This window comes from Dunckerocampus dactyliophorus, chromosome 12 (assembly GCF_027744805.1).
Source record: "Dunckerocampus dactyliophorus isolate RoL2022-P2 chromosome 12, RoL_Ddac_1.1, whole genome shotgun sequence".
Lineage (NCBI taxonomy): Eukaryota > Metazoa > Chordata > Actinopteri > Syngnathiformes > Syngnathidae > Dunckerocampus > Dunckerocampus dactyliophorus.
Genome location: NC_072830.1, coordinates 19,530,474 through 19,556,451, shown reverse-complemented (window position 1 = coordinate 19,556,451; position 25,978 = coordinate 19,530,474). Strand labels below are relative to the sequence as shown.

The following is a 25,978-nucleotide window of genomic DNA, read 5'->3' as shown; positions in this document are numbered from 1 at the left end:
GTAAAGGATACACAACCACTTTTTCTTCACCCCCTAAGCGTCCTCCGCCATCCAAATTACAAACTGGTTCTCTGGAGCCGCTTTGATTGTCTCTGTAATAATGTGTGAACTGACCGTCTGAACCAACCAGTGAAAGCTTTGTATTCGGCCAAATCACGAGACTTAATCATTAAACCCACTGCAGTGCAATAAAACACAGTTGGATTGCCAACAATTGGATTTGAGTGGCATCTGTAAATTATGGTATTCCGGTTAAAGCAAGCAGCATTTTCACAGCAAAATAATTAAAAGCTACAACACCAAAACATTGTTAAATTGAATTGGCACACTTTCCCTATCTTCCTAACATGTAAAACAGCATATAAAAGCTAAACGTGGCAGTCTGTGTCTGTTGTCCATGCTGCCCCCAGTGTATTATTTATATCCGTGGTTCTGAACTGATTTGGCTGTAGGGACCCAGCATCACCCCTTAATGACAAGCTGCGACCCAACAGAACTGGCACCTTCATCATCTTAATGCCAGTTGACTAATAACAAACACTGTTGGTCTTCTTCTACGACAGCAGGTTTCAAATAGCACTGCAGAGCATTGTAGTACACCTATAGGAGTACTAATAGACCCCGTTGCATTAAAAAAAAAATCCCCTTCAGAATAAAAGCACATTATTCTTTTTTTTGTTTTTTGCCCACGCAAAGACACACAACCTACTGAAAACAGGTCCGCGCCCACTTTTGGCTAGTGACCCACCAGTTGAGAATCCCTGATTTATATTGTTCAGTTATAGCTAGGAAGTGATTATTTAATGGGCAATTAACATTTCCAGTAAAAGCACTTAACACACTTTTTTAAACACAGATCAACTCCTACTCTTAATGGGACCGATTTGCCACACTGAGTAGTCAGTAATGTAATATGAAGCATAACATCAAATGCTGTACAGTGGAACCTTTGTCAGCGAGAGAAATAAATAAGAAATAACATCAATCCAATTAATCCGTTCCAGAAAGCCAAAAATGTTAACAGAAAACATATTTTTTGGTTTTACAATTACAGTTTTACATGCGGAAAGCAATTTGCATGTAAATATATATCAGTGATGAATGACAGGGATACATGAACAGTTAAGGTTACTTTAACCTTCATTGAAGGCTGATTGATTGTTAGCAAAGACTTTTAGTAGTGAAGCGATCGCGAAAGATAGATGAAACATGGGTGATGTAAGGTGATGTAGACACAAATGCAGTTGACAATGGCAGCTAACAAGCTAGTGGTTAGCGTTGCTGAGCCATGTGGCGCGACACCAGAGCCTGACACCGGAAGGAGTTCAGAGTCGGGTGACTCAGAACCCGACCCTGATTCTTCTGACGTGTGGCTGCCGTCTGGATCGGTCAGCAGCAGGGATTCATCCCCACATCCAGCAGACCCCACCGTCACTCTGCTTGAATTTGCTTTGAATTTTCTCTGTTTTTTGGTCAAAATCAGGTGTTTTTGCTGAAGATATCCTATGTTCTACTGCCAATATCTGAAGACCCGAAAAGCCTAGAAACAATTTTTTTTTCTGATGAAAGAAGAGAGTCTAAGTTCAACAAAAATGCCCAAAAACTTTGGCAGTATGCAGTATGGAGGTCTCTGCTCTGAACATGGCTGGTAGTCAGTGGATTAACAGCCATAGTAGCTGGTATAGGCTCCAACATACCCCCGTGACAAGAGGACAAGAGGATGGATAACAGCCATAGTACCATACTGTAGTACCCGGCTTCATGTCCCTACTGTAAAAAGTTAGCATGTTGCTTGCTTATCCAGTGTTTTATGTTGCCTGACGTTCCTTGTGTGTGTGTGTGTGTGTGTGTGTGTGTGTGTGTGTGTATGTTTTTGTCCTGGCTTTACCATAATTTTAGACATGATTCTGGGAAAATGTTTGGTCATACCTGCTTTAATTCTCTGAGGCTACTTTTGCTTTGTCAGCAAATTGCCATCATCTTTTGGAGAACCAAGCGATGGGGTGAGAGAGGTGATTGTAAGGAGGCACCATCATGATGGAAGAGAAAGGCATACAAAATGGGTTGAGGGGGAGGCTTAAGTGAGCTTTCATCGTAATTACACCCCTTCTTCAAGAGGATGAAGAAGGAACGAAGATGAGGGGCCACCAGTGTCGTCAACACATAAAAGCAAAGTTTGACGGAGTGAGCCAGTGTCAGGTCAAGATCTCACCTGAAGTGAATGATCACTGATCATTTACGATATATTTGAAATGACTGATGTCTTACTGTCACTTACAAACTTACGGTAGGAAATAAACTGATGACATCTTAATGGGAACTCATTGTTTACACAAGTGTGTCTTTAACGACAGATGATGCTATCAGATTTGTAAACGTGTTATTAAAAGTGCCTTTAATTTTTTGTCTATCACATCCTTCTGTTGGTTTGATCCCATTAGATTACACGTGGCGTTTAGACTCCTTGGGAGATCAAATTTGAATACCATATTTAGTAGTGATAGCTCTTCTATCATCAAAGGTTTCAACAGTGATGGTACCCAAGACTAATGGAGAAGACAAAGAAGAAGAGAAGAGACGCAATGCATAGTTTCTAACGATGCAACACACTTAAATGTTTAACCTCCTCATAATGGAGCCCTTCCACAGCTGGGTTTCTCATGGATTGGTTGACAACCGCTGCTCTGTACCATTGGTCACCGTTTCTTTAAAATATCAGCCAGAAGGTGCAAACATAAAACTAAGTGAAGAAAATTGGACAAACATAAACACAATATACCACATCCAGTTCTCCACTGTGGAGAGAATTTATATGGAAGAACAACTTGAGGTTCTGTATTACCCCACAGAATTAGGCAAATACAGAATGACAAATCAGAGGATGGGCGTTCTTGGAGACTGTGTGGGGAAAATTTAATAGGTCATTATCATATTTTCCGGAGCTGTCCAATTATTGTCATGTATTGGACAGATGTAATTTCTGCAATTCGACAAATCATCCGAATAGAGACCCTACTTTTGAGGTCCTATACCTGGGAAATATACCAAATGAAGTCGGAAGAAGGCGTAGATATTTATTGTATTTGCTGGTAGTAAGAAAGCAATAACTAAAAAATGGTTGTCGAAAGAGCCTCCAACAATTTCGGTGAATGGAAAAAAATAATTCAGGACATTTACATTATGGAACTAATGACATTTTCGCTGAGCTACACCACAGATCAGGGGAGAACATACCGGAAAAAAGTGGCTAACGTACTATGAGCTCAAATAACGATGTTCTTCTGTAACGAGAGTGTATGTATGCAGGCATGTATGTGTGCCAAGGGCACAGAGCGGACTACTATGGACTCAAAACTCACTGGGACAATGGTGAAAGCAACCCATTTGATGAATGAATCATGAATATTTTCTTAAAAAACATGTTTGCGATCTTCTAAATATGTTTTTTAACATTATTAGAGCCTTCTAGATGTGAAATAGTCACCTTTACATTTGTATTACCCAAGAGAGTAGATATAATCATAGAAAATAAGACATATTAGACAAAAATATGATAGACATACATAACATAGACTCACACATTACCAGTTCCTTGTTGTTCCTTGTTTTAAATGCAATGGCTATTTTGTCATCAATGTATTTTAATGGCAGCTTTAAATGGCTTTACACTTGTATTACCCAATATAGTAGACATGATAAGAGTAAATAAGCCATTTAAGACGTAAATAAAACTCCTGTTCATGTGTGCGACAGTAAATGTGTTCCCTAGCGGAACTTAGTGACGTCAGAGGTTCAGAGTTGAGTTTTAGCTTGTGGTGGGTTTTGGCCCCAACAGTAGCCTGTGTTATTATGATTATTGTTATTATAAGGTTATTATTATTGTGCCTGTTGTGAGATAATTTAAACTTGTCTTTCCTGGCGATCACGTCTCGCCCTTGTCTCACTGAACACCAACACCTAGTGGTCAATATAGAATACAGTACTACATTCACAATTACAATGCTTCTTCTGTCTTGTACTTGTATTTTAGTTGATTTGGTTAGTCTGTTTAGCCATTTTTATGCTTGAAAATACTTAATTTAGGCCAAGAATAAGTACAATTTGCTTAAATATGCATTTAAAAAAATAATAGGCTCTACTGAACCACAAAACGCGATCATTTATGAATTAACTACTTTGTGAAAAATCGTGATAGAGTGAGTGCACGATGTTCGAACCGCAGTGTAGCGAGGGACGACTATACGTCGTGCTCCACACAACAAGAAGCTTGATAGCTTAGTATGTCCGCAGTCTGAAATGCCTTCAGATTGTAAAATATTGCAGTTTGCAAAGCATGGCTAAAATGATTACAGTATATTCTCGGCTATAAGCCGTTAGTTTTTTCACACACTTTGAACCCTGCGGCTTAAACAATGTTGTGACTCATTTATTGCGAAAAGAATTACAGTTCCCACGATGCTTAAAGTGCAGATTCAGGAAGTAGTTGGAGTAGTCAAGTGCGTTAATATCATGTTTCTAAATCTTATGAAACGATTGTGTTTTGATCTGACCAATCTAAAGTAAGTTTGATCAACTGTAGAATGACTACAGCTTCTGCTTGGACTGCTTGGCCATTCATTGAAGAAGAAAATGATTTTCAGACATCCAGGAATTGTCTCCATAAAGAAGGATTTTACTTTTTTCTCTTCCCAGGCCCACTTTTCGTTACTTCACCTGGCATACGTGCGTGTTGGGCATTGTGGGCTGTGCTGTCATGATGTTTCTCATCAACGCCATCTACGCCTCGGCCAGCATTGCTTTCATGCTGCTGCTACTTCTGCTGATTCACTACCTCAGTCCAACCTCCAGCTGGGGCTACATCAGCCAGGCTCTTATTTTCCATCAGGTCTGACAAACACGCACTCACACACACACACACACACACACACACACACACACACACAGAATACTGCCTTGTCATTATTACAGCAACTAAAATCTCACCCTCTCAACTTAAGAAAAAAAAATGGTGCTCCTGCCAAGCAATCTCTTTAAAATATTTATGGAGACACAAACGCAGAGACTGTTGCCTCTGTCAGCCAAGTCTCTGCAACGGACGACAACACATATCAAATGCGCTCTCTAAATTCATACACATTCATTGTTGTGATTTCCATAACAACCATCTATCATTTTTATACCAGGCCTGACTGACACACACTGCATATTTTCCCTCAATGAAGTGCTGTACTTGCATAAGCACACAACCTTACGTCACACAGTTCTCTATGTCCTCTGGCAAGCCTGTTGCTCTCAAGGTGACAGCACCGTTTCCAGGCCTGTTGCCAAGACGGATGATGTTGGTTGTCAAGAGGCAGAACATTATTACAGCCACTTACCTTATTGCACTTTTCCTTCTTCCCAAATCCCTCCCTTCCTATTGTCTACCACCTCCTCAAGTGGTTGACTCATTTTTTTTGCTTGACGATTTCAGCAGTAAAACTTAATTACTGAATTTACAGGGGTGTGTGCACATTTTATACCCACTGTAAATATCGCAAAGATCCAACAGCAGCCGATGTGACTGCACTGCCAGTTAGGTGACATTGCAGAACGTAAGGGAGACAGAAGCACTCACAACAAAAACACGCTAGCAGATAACAAAGCTCCTGACAACAGTGTTAAGGAAAGACACGGGTAAGAAAAAGGCGAATTGACGCTGATGGTATCAAGTAAAGAAATAGATGGAGACTGAATATAAGCATGGAGAGCGGGTGACTGATTGAGCAAACTAAGTGATGGATGAGACTGAAGCGACAGAGGAATGATGATAGCCTGATGGATGAGAAGACAGAGGAAAATGGGAAGATAAAGAAGACTGATGATCAGATGAGTGGAGACAGTTGATCTCCACCCCTGGGACAGTTCTTTGTTTATTATTTCATTGGTCGCAAGTATAAAAAGTGATTGGTCAGCTTGTAGAACATTATTTCCTTTGTGTATACGACTCACTCAGGGCGTACAGCACACATCCAGCAACGCCTTGTCCCCGGATTTTGGGTAACATTTGCAATAAAAATGAATGTTGTAACACATTGATTAGTTTCAGCTGCAATAACACTTCCCTTCTCTCTTTAATTTAAAAACGTCCACTCGTGGCGAAGGAAGCTAACAAGCTGGTTAGTCAACGAGAGTTGCGGTTTGCTCACAGAGTTGACACTGACGAGCAGCTTTAAAAGCAGGGGTGTCCAAAGTGCGGCCCAGGGGCAAGTTGCAGTTTGTGGCTCATTTTTTATTGGTGCGTGTTCCACTGTAGAAATAAAATTAAACACAAAAACAATAAAAAAAAATCGGAAAAATAGAGCAAAAGGCATACATGGAAATACAATGAAATCACACTCATAACCAATTGCTGGGTTTCACATGACGTCAGAGGCTCGAGAGCTGGGGGGGGGTAAATATTCGTATTTGTAACTAGTAGTTATGTAAACTCAGAGTGAAAATGCCGTATCCATGTGCTGTTCTTGCTTGTGGAAATCGTTCAAATGGGGATTTTGGAAAACGTTATTACTAAGATAGTCCATCATAAAGGGAAAAAAGTTCAAGAAACCACCAAAAAAACACAGAAGGGTGGCTGCCGAACCTCTTTCTTGTCTCGTGGAGCCGAGTATTAACACGCTCCAGTTTGCAGTGAGTAACAACAAGCCAAATTTATACAAAAAACGAAGTTGAAATATTGTTGGAACTCCAAAATGCTTATGAAAATGTAAAATGCAAAAAGAATGCATCAGAACGTAAAAGTATACCTTTACATTTGTAATTTCCTCATATTGCTTCATTTAAATTTTCCAACTGTATAAGTGCCCAATTATTCAATAAACACCATAAGTATATCAGCAATATTACAAAGCCTGCTCTGTTGCAAGAAAACTAAATCAAGCGAAGTCCAGCAATGCTCCACGGAGGGCGGGGAAGTGTGGCAGGGTCCGGGGCTTCTAGCAGCCTGGAAATAGTGCATGAAATCTGACCAAAATGGCGAGCAAACACCATCACCCTGGAAGCCCGGGGCTTGGTTATGGAGCTCACACTTTGCCAAACAGTGCAGCGAAACGATGAAGGCCACATACTCGAATGTATTCATGCGGATTGATTTGATGGAAGAACGCAAATAAACATGTTAGAAGCATTATTTTTGTTATGTTTGTTATGTTACGCCGAAGATAGGCTTTCACTGCTGTTTTAGTGCCTTCCTTTCAATTATTTTACGTCTTCATGCAACACACCATGCACACTCACACAATTGGCGCAAATAATTTCAGTGACATTCACCGTTAGTCTGCCAATTATGCAAACATACTGAGTGCATGTGGTCATAGTCTTTGACCCCCCCATCTGCTCACTGGAAGTGACACGAACTGCCTCGAGGTCACATCGTTGATACCCAGCAATAATACCACAAATCTTTTTCCTTTAAATTCATATAATTTTGGGGGGGCTTTTTTACAAATTTGAAAACATATAAAAATATCAAAGTGGCCACCCACATCTTTTTATTTTTCAGTCTTGGTGAAAACTGTTTGAGCAGAAGGAAATGGTGCAGCTGGCATCGGTCAGGGTGGGGGAGGGACGGGGGGTGGGTTCCCTTTACTGGGCTAACAGTGGACCAAAGCTATGACAGCATTTCTGAGAAACAGCATGCGACCAAAGGTGCTGGCAGACGACGTTGGAGTTTCATTTTAATAAACTTGTAAGTAACGACTAAATTTTACATAAATGCATATTCAATTTTGGAAGTATGAGCCACCTTTTTATTGTTTATGTTGTTTTGTTTCATTGTGTTTCGGCGCGTGGTGATCCATCCCACTTTTTTCGACAGTCCCAAGAAGGCACCATATTGTAGTTGTGAGCATGTGCTAACTTGCTGCCACCCTGCACAGATAGGCTACTAGATACCATACTCGCCCATGTGCGCGTCAGAAGGTCAGACAGTCAGAAGGCTAAGCAAATAACCCGAAAAATAATTGTATTCATCGGACTAGATGAGCATTCTTTCCCAGCAGTGGAAGACACCGTGTTCTGCCGAATGCGCTGTCACTTGGAGCCCTACTACGGGCTACCGTATTTAAAGAGCACTTTTCTCTTACCTCAATCAACTGTATGTCTTTTTTATCATCCATTTGTCTCTTTCTGTAGTTCACATTATAATTTGTTAGGTGGCTCATGTGTAAGTAACAAACCTCTTACTGTGTTATAAAAGTCATTAGTCAATATGCAGTATTATTAATTAACCCATTGACTGCCAGCCATGTTCACAGCAGAGAGATCCATACTGCCAGAGTTTTTTGGGTATTTTTGCTGAACTTTTAAGACCCACAGAAAATTGAGTTTTAGGACTACATAAATATTGAAACTACCTCAAGAAACTTTAGACTCTCTTCTTTTATCAGAAAAAAAGTTTGTTTCTCGCCTTTTTGGGTCTTTAGATATTGGCGGTAGAAGATAGGGTAGTTTCAGCAAAAACACCTGATTTGGACCAAAAAACAGAGAAAACTAGCTTTTTCTGCAGAGAAGCAAATTCAAGCAGAGTGACGGTGGGGTCTGCTGGACGTGGGGATGAATCCCTGCTGCTGACCGATCCAGACGGCAGCCACTCGTCAGAAGAATCAGAGTCGGTTTCTGAGTCACCCGACTCTGAACTTCTTCCGGTGTCAGGCTGCGGTCAACAGCGGGTCAAAGTTCAGGACCCTACCTATGAAAATTATATTTTGATTAATTTCCTTGAGGATAGCCTTAATCCAGTCCACTAACATTTCAGTACTTGTCTCAGTTCCTTTTCTGATAGTTAAATCCATCGCCTTTAACTCGGGAGCGCCTTCATATCCGTGATCATTCATGTATTGTAGATGTTTGTTCCTTACAGCTTTCTTCCTTGCTGAAACGAAGCTGTTTTGTTTTTTTTTATTGGCAAACGTTATGATACCAACAGATATGGTGTTATTTCCTCCGTAAAGACGGAGGTACTGTATATTTCAATGTTATAGACAGCTGTTGTTCTCTTGAGCGAACATTCAACTCAGTTCGGTCCTTTTGATTTTTTAGTTGCTATTTGTTGTAAATCCCGCTTCTCGTGGATATCTGTGTGGAATGGGGTATTATCTTGTTTTCTGAAACGTTTTCTGAAAGTTGTTAGGCTACCGCTTTGATCAGTTTTTATTAGTTGTTAGCCTGGCTTGCTAGCAACGAGCAGCAAAGTAGTAAAAAGTCCAATAACAGTTCAGGCCGTAGGCCTCCTGTCCCTTCAATGGGAAGTGTAAAAAACAATAAATCAATAAATGTTCAACTTGCATTTAACTACAAAAATTGCAATTTGTCAAAGATTACCATGTTTACAATCATAACAGAGAATATAAAACATTTCTGCTTATTTTCTTTTATCATTCTAGGTGCGCAAGTATTTGCTGATGCTGGATGTGAGGAAGGACCATGTCAAGTTCTGGAGGCCTCAGGTTCTACTGATGGTTTCCAACCCTCGCAGCAGTGTAGGCCTCATCACCTTCATCAATGATATTAAAAAGAGTGGACTCTACGTACTGGGACACGTTCAACTTGGAGATCTCAGTAAGAACACCACTCTTAACAGACACGATGCTGTTTTGCCTCCATAAAATGTAAGCATTTGAAGCTGATTAGGTAACCAAAAGATGCTCTAATCAGTGAGCGTGTACTGGCAGCCTGTGGACAAGCTCTCCATCTGGCCCTCCAGAATATGACTGAATAGTCCTGCAACAGGTTAGGTACCCACAGATAGCCAATGTATACCCCGACGGCTATAAATGGGAAAAAAAATATATACTTTTGTAAAAGCATGGGCAGGGGTCCACTGATCTAGGTCTTTTTATTGTGAAAATCAGTCACCACGCCACAAAATCACTGATTTATTTTTAACTTCACTCACCTGTTCTAATAATATATAATATTATTATATTTTATTATAGCCAAGTTAATATTATCAGAGAATATCATTGATCAGGTTTTGGAATATGGCAGGTTAAGCCAAATGGCATCGCCACGTATTGATGTCTCACGTTGCAGTGCCTTCCTCTCTGATGCATTCGAAGTGATTGGCATAAAGCAAGTGGAGCTTAGTTAAGATGGCGGCAGAGTGAAGTGGAAAGACCGGGTACTACAGTGATTCCATTCAAACCACAGAAGTTTATACAAGAAGGCCCCAAATGGTTTTCACTGCATGTGGGTTTCAAAATGGTGCTGGTGTGTCTGGGTCGCCGCTTCCCTCAGCTCACTGTGATCTTTTTCATCTTTGTTTTATCATTTGTCACGAGAACTATTGACTCTCTGCTGGTGTATGACCGTCAGGAATGACTGAAAAACCAGGACATTGTGGCCGCATGTGTGAAACACAAGTACTGGGGGCCAAACAAACCGTGTCGCTCTTACCCTCTTACCAGAGTTTCTGCTGCGGGTGGAGGCATTGCTCCCCAGGAAACGCAGACGCTGGGGGCATGGGGTGGCAGACTAGTGAAGCTCAAATCCTGGCTGGAATCTTCTCCCGAGGTGGCGCAGTTCGCACAAAACGTTGTGCGAGACTACGAGGATTGTTTTCGCCGCGACGTCGCTCGGCGCAAGCTCACTTCCGTTGGTGCCCATCCTTGGACAACACGAGGAGCATTGTACGCTGCGCCTCACCGCTCTCCTTCTGAGACTTTAGGCAGCATGAACCCAGGCAACCTCCGGCCGCTGAGCCAGGCAGCTCCGGTGGCTGTTAAGGTTGCAACAAAGTGTGCACTGTTGAATGCGAGGTCAGTCTCAAATAAGACGTTTATCCTCCAGGACTTCTTTAAATCACCTTCTTTGGATTTACAATCCCTTGCATTCAAACCTCTCCACCACCATGGGCAAGACCAAAGAACTGTCAAAGGTCCTTCATCTTTGCAGCTTTTGAATGGTCCTGGAGTGCCTTCCCTCAAATTGAAGGAAGTGTTGATCATTAAAATCACCTGCTTTAGTGACTGGCTGGAAAGAAAACCTGCAGTGTCTCGGCCCTCCATGGCACGACTTTGACACCCCTGGTAATCATTTATGAAATGCAGTAGATTGCAGTGAAATTAGAACCAAGTTAGTTGAGGCCTTGGTTCTCAGTCAAAAAAGGGTGGATTCCACCCTTCGGGTTGAGAGTGAGGTCTTGTCCCAGGTGGAGTTCAAGTATCTCAGGATAGCGACGTGGAGCTCGTGCGTGTAAGTCTCATTTTGTGTCATCATCTGGCAGTATCATCTGCCATTAAGGCAGTGGTACACAAAACACGAACGGTACCGGCCGCTGTTGTCTATCTTCCCCAGTTATCCTGAGACGAGCGCCGGTAGCGTGGCCTGCAAGCCGAATTAGCTCAACTACTCGCCTTCGGCCTTCACCGCCAGGCCCCACCAACTGCCAATGGGCCCTGCCTTCATCATTGGGTCTCGACAACTTCCATCGCCGTCCTTACAAGCTAGCACTACTAACTTGAGCTGGAACGGCCACCGCGGGGCCTTCAGCCTTAGCCGCCATGATTCGCCAGCTGCTGCTGGGTTCCAACCCCCACCACCGGGATCACAGCCGCAATCACCAGGCCAAGTTGCAACTGGCAAGGATTTGAGAGAGGATCGCTACCGAAAGGGACATGGAGGAACTAAAAAGGTCAAACAAAGAACTAAGGAAGTCTGTGGAGTTTATGAGTCACTGTATGGAAGAAATGTCAAGTAAGCAAGACACGTTAATTGACATGATTCAGGAGATCAAAGAATTAAAGAGGCAAAACCAAGAGAAAGATGCTATGATTGTGCAACTAGAAAGTAGGTTAACTCAACTCAACAAATATACGCATAGAAATGATGTTATGTGATTGTTACTGGGTTGCCGACACGACCCCGGTCTTTTGCTGCTGCAGTGATGCCCAGGGTGGAAGGATCAGTTCATGGGAATCAAGATTTGGACTCGGTTGAGCAGTAAGTAGTAGACTTTCTACAGGACAAAGGAAATGGTGGTGAACTTCAGGAGAAACAGTACACACCCAGAACCTGTTCTCAATAAAGGTGACCGTGCAGAGGTGGTTCACACCTACAAATACCTGGGAGTGCATCTGGTTGATTGATCTGGCTCTGTCATTGACACTGAGCTGGATACGGAGGAAGCTCCTTTCCATCATCAACCAGCATCATCAAAACAGCGTCATCTCCCGACAGAAGAGCAGTTTCAGGGGCAGATTACTACCACTGCCCTGCTCCATTCATAGAATGAGCAGATCATTCCTCCCCGACGCCATGCGACTTTTCAACACAACAGACGGGAAGCGGTAAAAACACACACAGGAGTGGACTTATTAACTTATTATGTATTATTATTATTATTTATTATGTATGATTGAAATTGAAGTGATCTGTTACGTATTTAGTTTTTCTTATTCTATTTTGTTATTTTTCGTAACCCTCCTATTTTGCTTAGTTTGTTTTATTTTTAAGTGATTACATTTATTAGGACGCTTTTCTCCCTCAGAAAAACAAAGGCAAACCAGCGGTCATTATCATGAGGTTTGCTAACAGAAAACATGAACACCGAACCAAGATCAATACGCACATCGCATGGAAAGCTAGATATCTATGCAAAGGGGAAACAATTTGAGCATCATGAAGCTCCAATTGCAAAATTTACAAAAAGCTAAATGGCACTCTAGAACAAGCAAAAGTGTTAATTTTATAACATCAGACAATATTTGAGTCAATTTAAGGAACCCTTCAAAATAATCGCAATCTCGGAAACTTGGATTAATGCCGACAAGGGCATGGATTTTGAGCTGGAAGGTTGACATGAGCTGCGTCGATAGGAACAACAAAGGTGGAGGAGGAGTGGCTGAAAAACATCTGAACTACAAAGTGGTAAAGAATATGTCATTTGCTATTGATAACACCTGCGAATGCATAACCATTGAAATCTATAATGAAAAAGCAAAAATGTACTAATAAGTTGTTTATATTGGATCAAAGCAACCTTCATAGACATCAGCCAAAAAATAAGTATGTGGAGATTTCAATATTGATCTTCTGAATCCAAATGAGCAAAGCAGAATAGATTGCTTCATAGATACAATGCACCGTTTGAGTCTGTATTCTAAAATCAGCAGACCAAGCAGAATTACAGATCATTGCGCCATGTTAATTGATAATGTATTTACTAATGATTTTCCAGTGTTTACAATTTATAACGATGATATCGGGACTTTCCAAAGATCACATGCAGAGAAAGGTATTAGCGCTTTAAAGAAAGCGCTGGAAAAACAAAGATGGGAGCGTGTGTATAGTGAAAATGATGTGTATGAGGCATATGAAAACTTCATTAAAATTTACATGAAGTTGTGCGAAAAGCGCCGTCCACTAAGAGAAGTATGTAATAAGCAGAAGAAGAGAAATCAGCCATGGATGACAAAAGGTTTGCAAAATGCCTGTGTGAAAAATAAACACATTATCTACAAGGTTTATAATTCCAAAAACTAAAGAAGCAGAAAAAACATATAGGATGTGTAAAAATAAGCTAACGAATATCTTGAGAGTGCGTAAGAAAGAATATTATAGTCAATTACTCGACAAGAATAAGAACATTAGAGCAACATGGGCATCATAAACAAACAAAACAAAAATGCTAATATGAACGAGGTAGTTGGAAGGTGCAATAATTACTTTGTAAATATTGGACCAAGACTGGGAGAAAAGATCCCAAATTTCTTGTCAGTAGAGGAAGCGAATTAAATGATAGACAGGAATCCTAATTCCATGTTCCTCACTGACGGAACAAAAAAGGAAATCTCTGATATCATTAATAATTGTTAAGCAAAAACATCAACTGGCTGTAACTGACTGGATTGGAATGGAAATGACTGGTACATTTCCAAACAAAATGAAAACAGCTAAAGTAGTACCAATTTTCAAAAATGGAGAGAAGCATCAATACATAAATTTCTGACCAGTTTCCTTATCACCACAATTTTATAAAATGATTGAAAAGCTATTCAACAACAGGTTGGGCGAATTCATCAATAATAAGAAATTACTCGCGGACAGCCAATACGAATAACATTTATAACATAGCTAACATTTCAACTTCCATGGTGCTAATCAAAATTACCTGGCAGATTACCAATGCCATAGACCACAGAAAGCTGCAGTATTTATGGCTTTAACAAAAGCCTTCAACACAATTAATCACAAGATCCGAATTACTAAACCAGAAAGGAATCAGATCAGTTAGTCGAACTGGGTTAAAAGCTACTTAGCAGACGGCAGGAGGCAATATGTTAAGCTAGGAGAATATACTGTACATCTGCAAGCATAAATATATCGTGCGGCGTACTCCAGGGGTCGATTCTGGGACCAAAACTGTTCAATCTATATATAAACGAACATCTGTGAAGTCACGAAAGACCTAAAGCTAGTTTTGTTTGTAGACGACACAACCGCATTCAGTTCACAAGAGTTAACACAAAAAAAATCACAGATGATTTAACCAAAGATGGTTTGGTAAAAACAGACCTAAGTAAAACGAAATTAATGTTATTTGGTAAGTGCAAAAAGGATACGCATGCGCAAATACAGATTGAGGGCGTGGCCATTGACAGGGTGAATGAAAATTAATTTCTTGGGGTCATAGTAGATGATAATATGAACTGGATATCTCACATTAAAAATATACAATGTAAATTGGCAAGAAATACCTCAATATTGAATGAAGCAAAATTTGTTCTGGATCAAAAATCACTCCATACGCACTATTGTTCATGGATATTACCCTATCTAACTTACTGTGTGGTGATACGGGGTATTACCTATAAAAGTACACTTCATTCATTAATTAAGCTACACAAAAGGTCAAAATAATCATAATCCATAATGCTGCTTATAGAGAACATACCAAACTTAAACTTTCAGACAGCTAAAATTATGCATAAAGCAAACAATAACATGTTACCCCAAAACGTAAAACAGTTGTTCTCAACAAGAGTGGAGCAACAGGACCTTTACGGAAACAATAAACTTAAAACACTTATGTGCATAAACAAAGCTAAAAAAGTCAACATTTCTGTATGTGGAATCAAATTATGGAACCGATTGAGCAAATGCACTAGAATGAGCGATTTTAAGAAACATTACAAGCAGTTGATGTTTATAAAGTGCGAGGAAGATGCATGCATGCATCAGCGTTGTCACATATTTCACTCAACAGTAAACACACCCTAAGGACTGTACAGTGTGTGAGTCCGATTTATGTTTTCAGTGTTTTCCCTATCTTATTGTTGCTTTAATTCAAGGTTTCATTGTATTTCCTACATAGTGTCAGATCACAACAGAAGTCATTGAAGGACACGTTGCCTGTAAACCTGGTCTGTACATTGTCATTTTATTTAACAAACTAAATAGCATTTTGTTCTTTAGCTAACCTATGCATTTCTGTCTCGACATGGTTTCCAGTTCCCTTCTGCTCTTTGTATTGCACACATTGTAAACACTGGTTTTGATCAACTAATTACACAATCTTATTACAATTGTTTGCTTTTATTAATTTAATTATTCTAAAAATATATGAAAGTAGAGTTTTATTACATATTATAAGAGTGTGGATGTTGTCATGAAGTTGGGGTCAGGCATCAATTATGACTGATTGTTATAAGAAAACCAATGACCATATTTGTCTTTCCTCCCGACCACCCTACCCCCATTCTCAGACACTTTACCCTCTGATCCTCTTCAATCTCAGTATGCCTCCTGGTTAACCCTGGTGGACTATCTCAACATTAAAGCCTTTGTCAATCTGACATTGGCTGATTCAGTACGTCACGGAATCCAACACCTTTTGTTCATCTCTGGACTGGGTCAGTGTCACCATCGTTACTTCTCATCCCTTAAATGCACTGTACGTCTAAGGTGGGGAGTCTGCTTTTACACTTCCAATTCCATTTTACTGTACCTGTTCCAAAGACGACATGCTGCAAGGTGCACCTGCACATTTTAATGAATGAATGACAATACAGTGGAACCTTGGTGAGCATCATTAGCTCTAACCGAAACATACTCAGACTGAATACATTTTTCCCATCAGAAATACTGTGAATCCAATTAATTCTTTCAAGAAAGCCAACAATGTTAATACAAAATATGTTTTTATAGTTTTGCAATTATAGTTTTACATGCATAAAACTCGGGCTGTCTTTGATTAAGGATTTTCATAGTCAAATCTGATTTGTTACATTTTGTCCATAATCGACTAATATTTTATTTATATTTTAATTTTTGGCTTTTTTTTGTTGCTTTTTTTTTAAAGAGCAGAGCTAATGGCAATCCCGACAAATAAACAGGTCTCATTTGAGAGTTTTTCCACCTCAAAGAAAAAGGCTAAAACACAGATAAACAAATAAACATGGTAGGCGTTGCAACACTGCAGGACATTTTTGCAACATCAGTACCTTCATTTATTTAGTGACACAAGACGAACAAAACGAAACCCGGTGCTGTCGGCACACATCAGAAAAGTGCACATAAAATAGGAACATGGCTTGAAAATGAATAACTTGCCAAAACTCTCAGTTAGTAGCTTTATTTGTTGCATTAGAATTCACTGTCGGGATATAAAATGAAGTTGGCGTAACAGCCTTACTTGGTTGAAACGATACGCTGTTGGTTGTTGTCATGTCATATGTAAGAAGCTGCTGACACAAGTTGCACTTGGCTTTTTGCAATCACCTGTAACCTTTTCAAAATGCTTCCATACTTTGGATCGTTTTTAGTATCCATTAGGAGCCAGTAAGTCTGTCGATGTTGATGGTCTTCCTAGCATTCAAAGTTAGCGCTCACCTCAGCTCCTTTGGATTGGTACCGTGGGCACCCCCAGAATGGTAAAATCTTGATCACATTTTTGTTTTTTGAACGAGAAAGGGCTGCTTTAAAAAAAAAAAACATGCCGCAAAGCCAAGGTAGCAAGCTGCCATGCTTTGATCTTGATGGCTGGACATACTGTACCGCATGCAGGAAGAGTTACGCCTGGTTTGTGTTGCCAAAGGGGCCGCAAGGTCGGTTGAGTTTTTTTTTTTTTTTTTTTACTGAGAATTTAATAATGTGATACTACAGTGTGCACGTCTGATGGCACTCACAGAGGTCCAAGGAATGCTCAGGTCGTTTGTGTGTATGTCAGACACTTGAAAAATTAGGGGGAACATTGTTTCTAACCATCTTTATTACCAAAATGCTGGAACTTTCTTTGGCTCCATTGTGGGATATTTAACAGCCGTGACCAACAAAAAAAGCAGAGAACTGTGACATAACTGAGTTAGTTAGCAAAGAACTATATAGTCAACCACTGATGACATCATAGACAGGCGATGGAGCTGACTTGCGGTTCCTGTTTCCATGTAGTAGCAAGCTAATAAGCTGCTAACAAGGACAATTTGTGACAAAAATGCATTAAGAACACAGTTGGTCTCACGCAGTGTATTAATAACACAACGAGATGCACGCCATATTGTACGCAAACCAAGGAAAAATTCTGATGTTCACGGGGGCGCACGCTAACCCAGGTTCCACTGTACTTGCACTGTACTTGTCTTTTTTGTCACCCCACGGTTCCCACTTTAGTATAATACGTGTTTTCATGTGAAATAAATACAGCTCTGCGAAATCAACAAAATTTAAACAAGTGACCCGTGACTCATTGCCTCATCTATTTTGTCTAAATTGTAGGTGGAATGCGTCCCAACACCCTTGTCTTGGGTTTCTATGACGACAGCTTGCCAAAAGACAAGCTTTCCACAAGTCAATCCACAGATCTTTCAGGGCCCTCTCAGGATCTTGAGCAGCGTACGACGCCCTTCCACTTTGCCTCCCTTCGGGGGTCCAGTCACAGTCCTGAAAATGATAACCTTCATGACGGAAAGGTTTTGGGGGCCGAGGAGTATGTCGCAATCATTGCAGATGCTATGAAGATGCTGAAGAATGTGGTTTTGGCCCGTTATTTTAACAACTTTGACCGAGCAAAGGCTCTTTCAGCGGCGTCCTCCTCTGCTGGTAAGAGTTCTGTCTACGTAGACGTCTGGCCGGTCAACCTGCTGCGTCCAGACAGCTCAAGCTACGTGGATACCTGTTCTCTGTTCTTACTGCAGCTAGCGTGCATTCTCAACATGGTCCGAGCCTGGCGCAAAGCCACACTACGTCTCTTCTTGTGTGTGGAGGAAGGGCGTAGCGTGAGCGGCTCGGAGGAGAAGCTCGGACAGCTGCTGAAAGAGTTGAGAATTAAAGCTCAAATCTACCCTGTGCCTTGGGACCAGCAGGTGGCGCTACACTGGCAGCGACAAGGTGAATGGGACAAGAAGCAAGCGTCACAGTCCCTCAATACCACCAAGGAAGGAAAGAGGCGGGGAAAAGACGAAGAGGACGATGACAATAATTACGCCAACAGCTTCCCGAGCAACACCACGCGTCTGTCAGATGACTACCTGTCAGCTGTCAATCAGCTGATCTTAGCCCAGGCCTGGCCACCACCTGCTGTGCGCTTTCTGTACTTGCCTCGCCCACCGGCTGACACCCGTCGCTATACTGCTTACTTGCACCAGTTGGAGCTGCTGACTCAAAACCTGGGCCCCACCTTGCTCATCCACGGTGTGACGCCTGTCATCACCACAGATCTCTGAACACTTACGCATTCCACAGGCTTAGCATCGCTGTGTCAATGTCCTTATTGACGGCTGCTTCTGTCTGCAGGACTGTGGAGAACTTTTAACTGACTTCCTCACCCAAAAGCTGACAATCAACTGACAAAATCCAACCAACACTTGACCGTCACAGGATGGACCAAACCCCAACAAAGCTCAACAATGTATTTTTCAAAGGAACATTTTATGAAGATAGTGTAACATGCTTTTTTTTCTCCAACGGTACACGAAGGAAAAACACAAAAAGACTCCAATCCTTTGAAACAAGTGGAGAAGGTGTTCTTCCAAGTCAAACCAGTATGGTTCTTCTGACCCGGTAAAAGGTGGTCCTCGGGTTATGAGTTCCGTTTCTACACAGTGATGGAAGCCCAGTTTTAGTTTAAGTCGGAACTGATACCTAAATGATACGTATTAAGTAAATGCAAGAAAATATAACAAAAAGATAACTTCTTACTATTATCCCTGTGTGTCTCCTCCATCTGAGCTTTTTGGGAGATAACATGAAGTGTAGAAAGTCGGCCTGTCAATCAGTCAATCTTGATTAAAATATTTAATCGAGATCCATCTAATTTTGTCCATAGTTAACTCAGAATTAATCATATTTAACTGCAGATGAAACACTTTTATCTATAGTAATTAGGGATGTAAATCTCTCAAAACGCAACTACGATAACGACAACTACATCAAATTTTATGCCAAGGGATATACATTTTGGAAATATGGGACATTATTTGATTAAAAAATGATACACAGTTAGAAATTTTTGAATGTTTTATGCGAGCGGAGATTTGTCTCTGTTTTTTGACGGTCTTTGAACGCACCTTCTCAAGTTCTCACACGCTGCACAGATAGCGTAGATAGCAAGATAGATACTTTATTCATCTCCAAGAGAAATTCACACAGACTACTATACTGTATTTCTCTTTCACCTCATATTTGCTCCCAAATGCTGATACTATGTGGGAATGCATAAAGATCCGATAACCTTATTGAGTGCTAATGTGCTCACATTCCAAAAAAAAACTCGTATTCCGAGGTGCCACTGTATAAATGACAATTAAAAAATACCGGTAGCACTTGAGTACCTTCTCGCTTCTCTCTGGCAAGTCGACGAGGACGTGGTCTGTGACAACTCCAATCACAACGACAGAAGATACAAATCACTTTGGTCTTGTTGGGAGATCCATCTGCCTTGACTTTCAAGCTAAATTTATCAACCAAAACACCCCTTTCTTTCTCCATTTCTGCTCAATATGTGCTCCCGCTTGTAGCTACATGGTCACTGCCGCTTCCTCAAACTACAGCGTCAGCCGAGGGTCAAACAGTGCGTGTGCACGTTAATTGCAAAAAAATAGTGCCGTTAACGCGTTAACTTTGACAGCCCTAGTATAAGGTAAACTAATAAGCGATGTTATTCTTCCTCAGCGTGGCTCTGCGTGATATTCTTTTCTTTTCTAGTTCTCGAGCAAGTGTCCTACTTACAGGCTAAAATGAATTTATGGGAGTGCGTTCAGAACCACGGAACATTGAAACACGGAACATCGTAAACCGAGGACCACCTGCACTTATACAGCAGGGGTGTCAGGTACACCAAAATCACGACACCTCTGTTTTAAGATCACAATTCGGAAAAATGCAACACGAAACTGTTTAGCTTTTGTGTAAACAGTTTGAAGGGTTTTTCACATGAAACCTTACGAAATGCTGCAAACTGCTGGCAGGTAATTCTTCTCCAATGAATCAAAGCTACAGCACATGTGTAGTTACACCCCTATTATGCAGTGCATCCATGAGCCCCAACATGGGGACTGCACTCATCAAGATGACCAGCCACTGCTTCCTCACACATTCAATCCCACACAAGAAACACTTTTCCATTGCTCCACGCAATCTGAGCTGAATTTGAAGTATCCTCTTGCTTCCCTTGTGACCTCCTTTTTGGAGGGGGTTGAGGAGAGGTTGCCCCTCTCGTGTCTAGAAGTGATCATTCCATGCGCCTTCAGATCAAAAAAGCAGCGAGCTTGTTAGCGATTGACAGTGTGGAACTAGTCCAGCCTGGATGGAAAGTTGAACTACTGTTCATTTTAGAGCAGGAATAGTCAAAACATTTCAGATACACGGGCAGAATATACACCGGGTGTCCACAAAGTCGCTTTACAGTTTTACAAATGATGAGATGTGTTGATCAGATTAGTTTTATGTACTCAGTGGTTATCAACATTTTTTTTTTTTATCACATTGCATTTTTAAATCAAACATTTCCAGACTGGTGGATTGGAAGGGATGGCCCAATTCCCTGACTACCTTGTTTACCCTGGAGTTGTTTCTTTTGGGTTAAGTTAAAGATATTGTGTATCCAAGGTGCCAGAGTGCCACCATTGATGAGGGTATGCTACAGCGAACATGCAACAAATCGACGACTGTCTTAGGCTACTTTCACACTGCAGGTCAACGCTGATGTTTTTGGTTATACACTCCTGATCAAACAGACTAGTCGAAAAATTGCAAGAATTTACATTTTGCATTGGTTCTCAGTATCGCTTCACAATGCAAAAGTAAATGGGAGTGAGACCAATTTGTTGCAAATAACCATTAAACTGAAAGTCTTTTCATCAGCTGATCAAATGTTTAAGACCATAGTGCAAAAAACCCGAAACCCAAACAGATTGGGGCCAAAGTGTGTTTACTTCCACAAACACACAGCACCGCCTGTGATGTTGTGTTGTGCACATGCGCTTAACTTCCTGGACGCATTACGTTCACGTTCCACACAATTACAAGTCTCAATTTTTTGGTAATGTGAACGACCAGTGACGTGCGGTGAGGTTCATGGCTGGCACAGGCTGTCGAAAGTCATTGTGTATAATGAATGTTAATAATGATTGGAATCATACAGAAAATACATTTATAATACAGTTCAGTGGACAAATATTAATATTTATTTTATGTTATCATTTTTTGGTTTTGAGGCTCTGCCTTCCCTGACTGCGCGTTATTGTGAAGAAAAAAAAGATTGTATTTTAACAAAAAATTATACCCAGCAGTGTGAACCGGGCCTTAGCTCTTTGTGCAACTAATACATGCCCAGATAGAGGTGTACTAGATGACGCAAAAAATACCCCTTCAAGATCTACTCATTTTTTGAAACAGTTTCCACAGATTTGCTTTTGCAATAATTTCTTAAGGACACCTTGTGTGTGTGTGTGTATATATATTATATATATAATATATATAATGTATTATATATATAATATAATATATATATTTGGTAACACTTTACAATAAGGTACACAAAATTACAGTAGTTAATGAGGAACAAACCTACCTAACCCTAACCACTACTCATTAGTTCTTCATTAGTTCCTCAGTAACTAGTCTAAATTTGTGCCTTAGTCATTAGTTCCTCAGCAACTACTGTATTTTTGTGTACCTCATTGTATAGTGTGACCATATATATATATATATATATATATATATATATATATATATATATTTCCTTTTGTGGTATGTCATTTGCTATTGTATTTAACTCATTGATTTGATGTATTTGAGTTACTTTGCAACTTATACTTTACATTTTTAGGTTGAATGATAAAGTGCCAATATAAAATAATATAACATATTTGCCTTTTACACACTATGTGTTTCATCGATGCGCTGTAATCACAAAGAAGCACACAGCGTAAGAACATTCACGATGTGGGTGTTGACTTGACATTTTTTACATTCGTTTACTTTGGATGCATTTCTTTTCTAAACGCAACACTCCTCCTTAGTGAACCATTGTCTTTACATTTATTTATATCTTTGCATGATTTCAGCTTCAATGTAGAAGCGGCCGTACCCATTTAATGAAGTGTCAGGTGTTGCTTTTGATCACTGTGAACATGTACAACAAATAGGTGCTCAACCAAATGTAAGGCAAGGAAAATAAAGACTTTTTAATGGCACATTCTTCTTTTGTAACTTGATGTGATTATTCCCTGAGCCATTTGTTAATTTCCATGGAATGGATTTGAATGATTGTGATAAAGTACAAATAAATACAGTACATAGTCATCAGTCATTGGTCTCATCCAGGACGGCGAGGAGTCTGCATACGGACGCGAGATAGACCAGCTAGTCTACAGTTGAACGTGCTCAAGACTGTTGCTATCTGAGAAGTAGTCAATGATCTCACAATTGAAAAGATTTTCAAATTGTATTAAAAATAAGAGCAATTTATTTGGTGACAGCGCTGGACTCTTAAAATATGAGAAGAGAAGATTGTGGAATGAAAGTACCCAGAATCTATATTGCAGTTGCCATCCCTCTATGGAAAGTGAAACTTAATTTTGTGTGCCTGGAAAGTGAAAGTTGAATTTGTGTGACAGAGACAGACTCAAACTGGTTCTACCTCTGCTGATAGCGTGTCTGCTTACTATCTTCTTCTCTCAGTACTTTTCCATGGGTTATCTGTGAATGTTATTCAACTCTGCTTGTGCTGTGTGAGTGTGTGTGTGTCAATAAGGCCGACTATAAGAAGCTGTTAGGCTGAAAATGCAGTTAATAGACTCAATCTAAAAGGTGTAATAATGATCAAACATTGACATAACTGAAAACTAGCCATTTGCACATTGACTTATGAATCAGTGTGTCATTTATTTGGTTTTCCATTTGCAACCAACTCTAAAAATATGAATATCAATGTGTTTTTTTCATATTTAGTTTTTTAAAATAAAGCAAAGACAATGAATAACATTTAGTTTTTTCTTACTTTACATCTATGAATTCAACCAAGTTTGAAGAAGATGGATAATTAACAGTATGAAGTTGATTTCTGCAATTGCTGCGTTCACCTGGAAATAGTTTTACGTGGGCTTGAGTGTGCAAGTAAACAACTGTCGAAGAAGACAGGGGAGGGCCGAGAAAATTAAGAATACACAAAATGGGAAGTTTGGAGGCTTTTGCCAACATAATTACATGTTGTTTTTGAATCGCCATCATAGGCCGAAATATAATAATAATATAATGTAATTATGCACTAGCGTCACAGCGCTAGCGTAAACGACGCGGGTTGGCTCCTCCGCCTCCAAAACTCAGTGTCATTCTTATAGTGTCTGTAGATGCTATAATAATACTGTAGTCATGCTAAAGCAAATTGATCATCGCAACCCATAAGTAACCCACGCCAAGCTGAAACTCAACTGTGAGCTCCCTTGTCACTTCCTGTCCGCCCCCCCAATCAGCTCTCCTCACACTGGAACACATTTACAGCAACACACACGAGCACATTTTCTCTTATTGTGTCTGCTCTAACCATAAAAATACTTCATTTACAAATAAAGAATCCCACTTCACGGAAATTCACTTATCACAGCCGGGTCTGGAACCAATTAACACGATAAACGAGGGATTACTGTACACTGTGCATGTGACAAATAAAGCTTTAATCCTTCAAGTTCAATTAACCTTGAAGGAGGTCTTCACACTACTGATGCCATTGTAGTTGGTCATACTCCATGTAAAACGCTTCAACGGTTGAGTGCCCAAAGCTAGCCGAGGCGTTGGTGCACAAAATTCAAGAAGATATGTTCCATCTCCTGTGGACAAACTTGCAAAGGCATTGCGACTGTCGCTAATTTTACACTAGGAACCTGACTGGAATGCAACTGTATAGACATAATAATGGAAGATGTCCATTGGGATGCATTTTGGTTGTCTACAATCAGGCATGTCTTGTTATTTTTTTAGGAGGAATAAGGCAGTGAAAGGACGTATCGCAGTGAGGAGGAGCTGGTTACCCAGAGGTGTTTTCCTAAATGTGTGTGAGTGAGTGTGACAAAATCAAAGCACTGAGTGTGTTTACCTCCAGGCGTAAGATTTTTTTCTTCCTGTCACGTCTCAAGCCCTGATCAGAGAACACGTGTCACTCCCTCCATGTATCATAGCTCCTATATCCAAGCACAAGGATTCACATGCTCACTTATCACATCTTTTTTCCCCTACTTTCCATTTCATCTGCGTCTTCACATCCACTTAATTTTACATGCCACGCCGTTTTCCTGAGTCATCAAATGAAGTAGAGATGCAGAGAGGGAAAAGAATTCAAAGATGTCGGGAGGGCGGAGGATGTCAAGTGCAATCTGGTCACGCTGACACCAAGATTCGATTACCAGTTAAAGATTTTGGAAGCCAAACAGACCCCTGGCTTTCCCCGTGAGCTATTTATGCATTAAAATATGCAGGAAAGTTCAAGAGTGTTGCAACTTGGCATAATCGGAGCGGTGATATGTGAATGAATCGTCTGTATGCAGTCCATCACACTTAATACTGGATAACTGTATATGCATATTTGTTTTAAGACACTGCTTCTCAAATAGGTGTGCTAGTTCCCCTGAGGGTACTTGAAGGCACGCCAGGGAGTACTTGGATTTTTTTTTTGTTTTAAATACATACAGTAGGTGACTTTCCAGGGCCACCAGCGAATGGCAAAAAACAAGTACTTGATACGGCCATAAAAATGTCAATTTTGGACACACAGCTCACTCCTCCCCCTCCAAACCTGGCTGCTAGCTTGATGTTCTCCTGTGATTTCGGCTTAACATTTGCAATAAAAGTGACTTGTAATGATAAGATTAGATTCAGCTCCAGAACCCTCCCTTTCTCACTTCAGTTACCAGCAAAGTCTTCTCTTATATTACTTTGTTCCCAACAGTCTATTATCTTCATTTAACAGCATGTTTCTAGCATGGGCCTCACGGTGGCCGAGTGGTTAGCATGTTGGCCACACAGTCAGGAGATCGGGAAGACCGGTGTTCGAATCTCCGTTGGGCATCTATGTGTGTTTGCATGTTCTCCCTGTGCGTGCGTGGGTTTACTCCGGTTTCCTCCCACATTCCAGAAACGTAGGTTAATTGGAGACTCTAAATTGTAAATTCTAAATTGTCCATTGGTATGAATGTGAGAGTGAATGAGCAGTCCAGGGTGTACCCGGCCTCCCTGACCCTAATGAGGATAAATGGATGGATGGGTTTCTAGCTTGACTGCCAAAATAGAGGATAATACAGTATACCCAAGCTCACCAGGAGGTGATCAGACTTCTCCAACAAAGTAGCAAAGCCTTTCCTGGAGAAGGATAGGGTGCTTGTACAGTACCTCATATACAGATAAAAGGTCAGAACACAAATGTTTTTCATTTAAGAGTTGCTGGAAGTATTAATGCTGTATTTCAAGCCAATAAAGAAAGACTGGTTTGAATCCCAGTCAGGGTAAATGG

General features: G+C 40.5%; 1 protein-coding gene across 1 annotated transcript in view; it reads left to right on the top strand.

The window, feature by feature from the left end:
• The window catches only part of zgc:153039 (uncharacterized protein LOC767698 homolog), a 72,922-nt gene extending 50,259 nt beyond the window's left edge, over positions 1 to 22,663 (top strand). The window contains exons 10-13 of the mRNA XM_054794490.1: positions 4,693 to 4,885; positions 9,423 to 9,597; positions 15,744 to 15,890; positions 17,752 to 22,663. Of these exons, the coding sequence (XP_054650465.1) occupies positions 4,693 to 4,885; positions 9,423 to 9,597; positions 15,744 to 15,890; positions 17,752 to 18,698 (1,462 nt within the window). The 3' untranslated portion in view covers positions 18,699 to 22,663. The remainder of the gene's footprint in view (positions 1 to 4,692; positions 4,886 to 9,422; positions 9,598 to 15,743; positions 15,891 to 17,751) is intronic.
• The last annotated feature ends 3,315 nt before the right edge of the window (positions 22,664 to 25,978 follow it).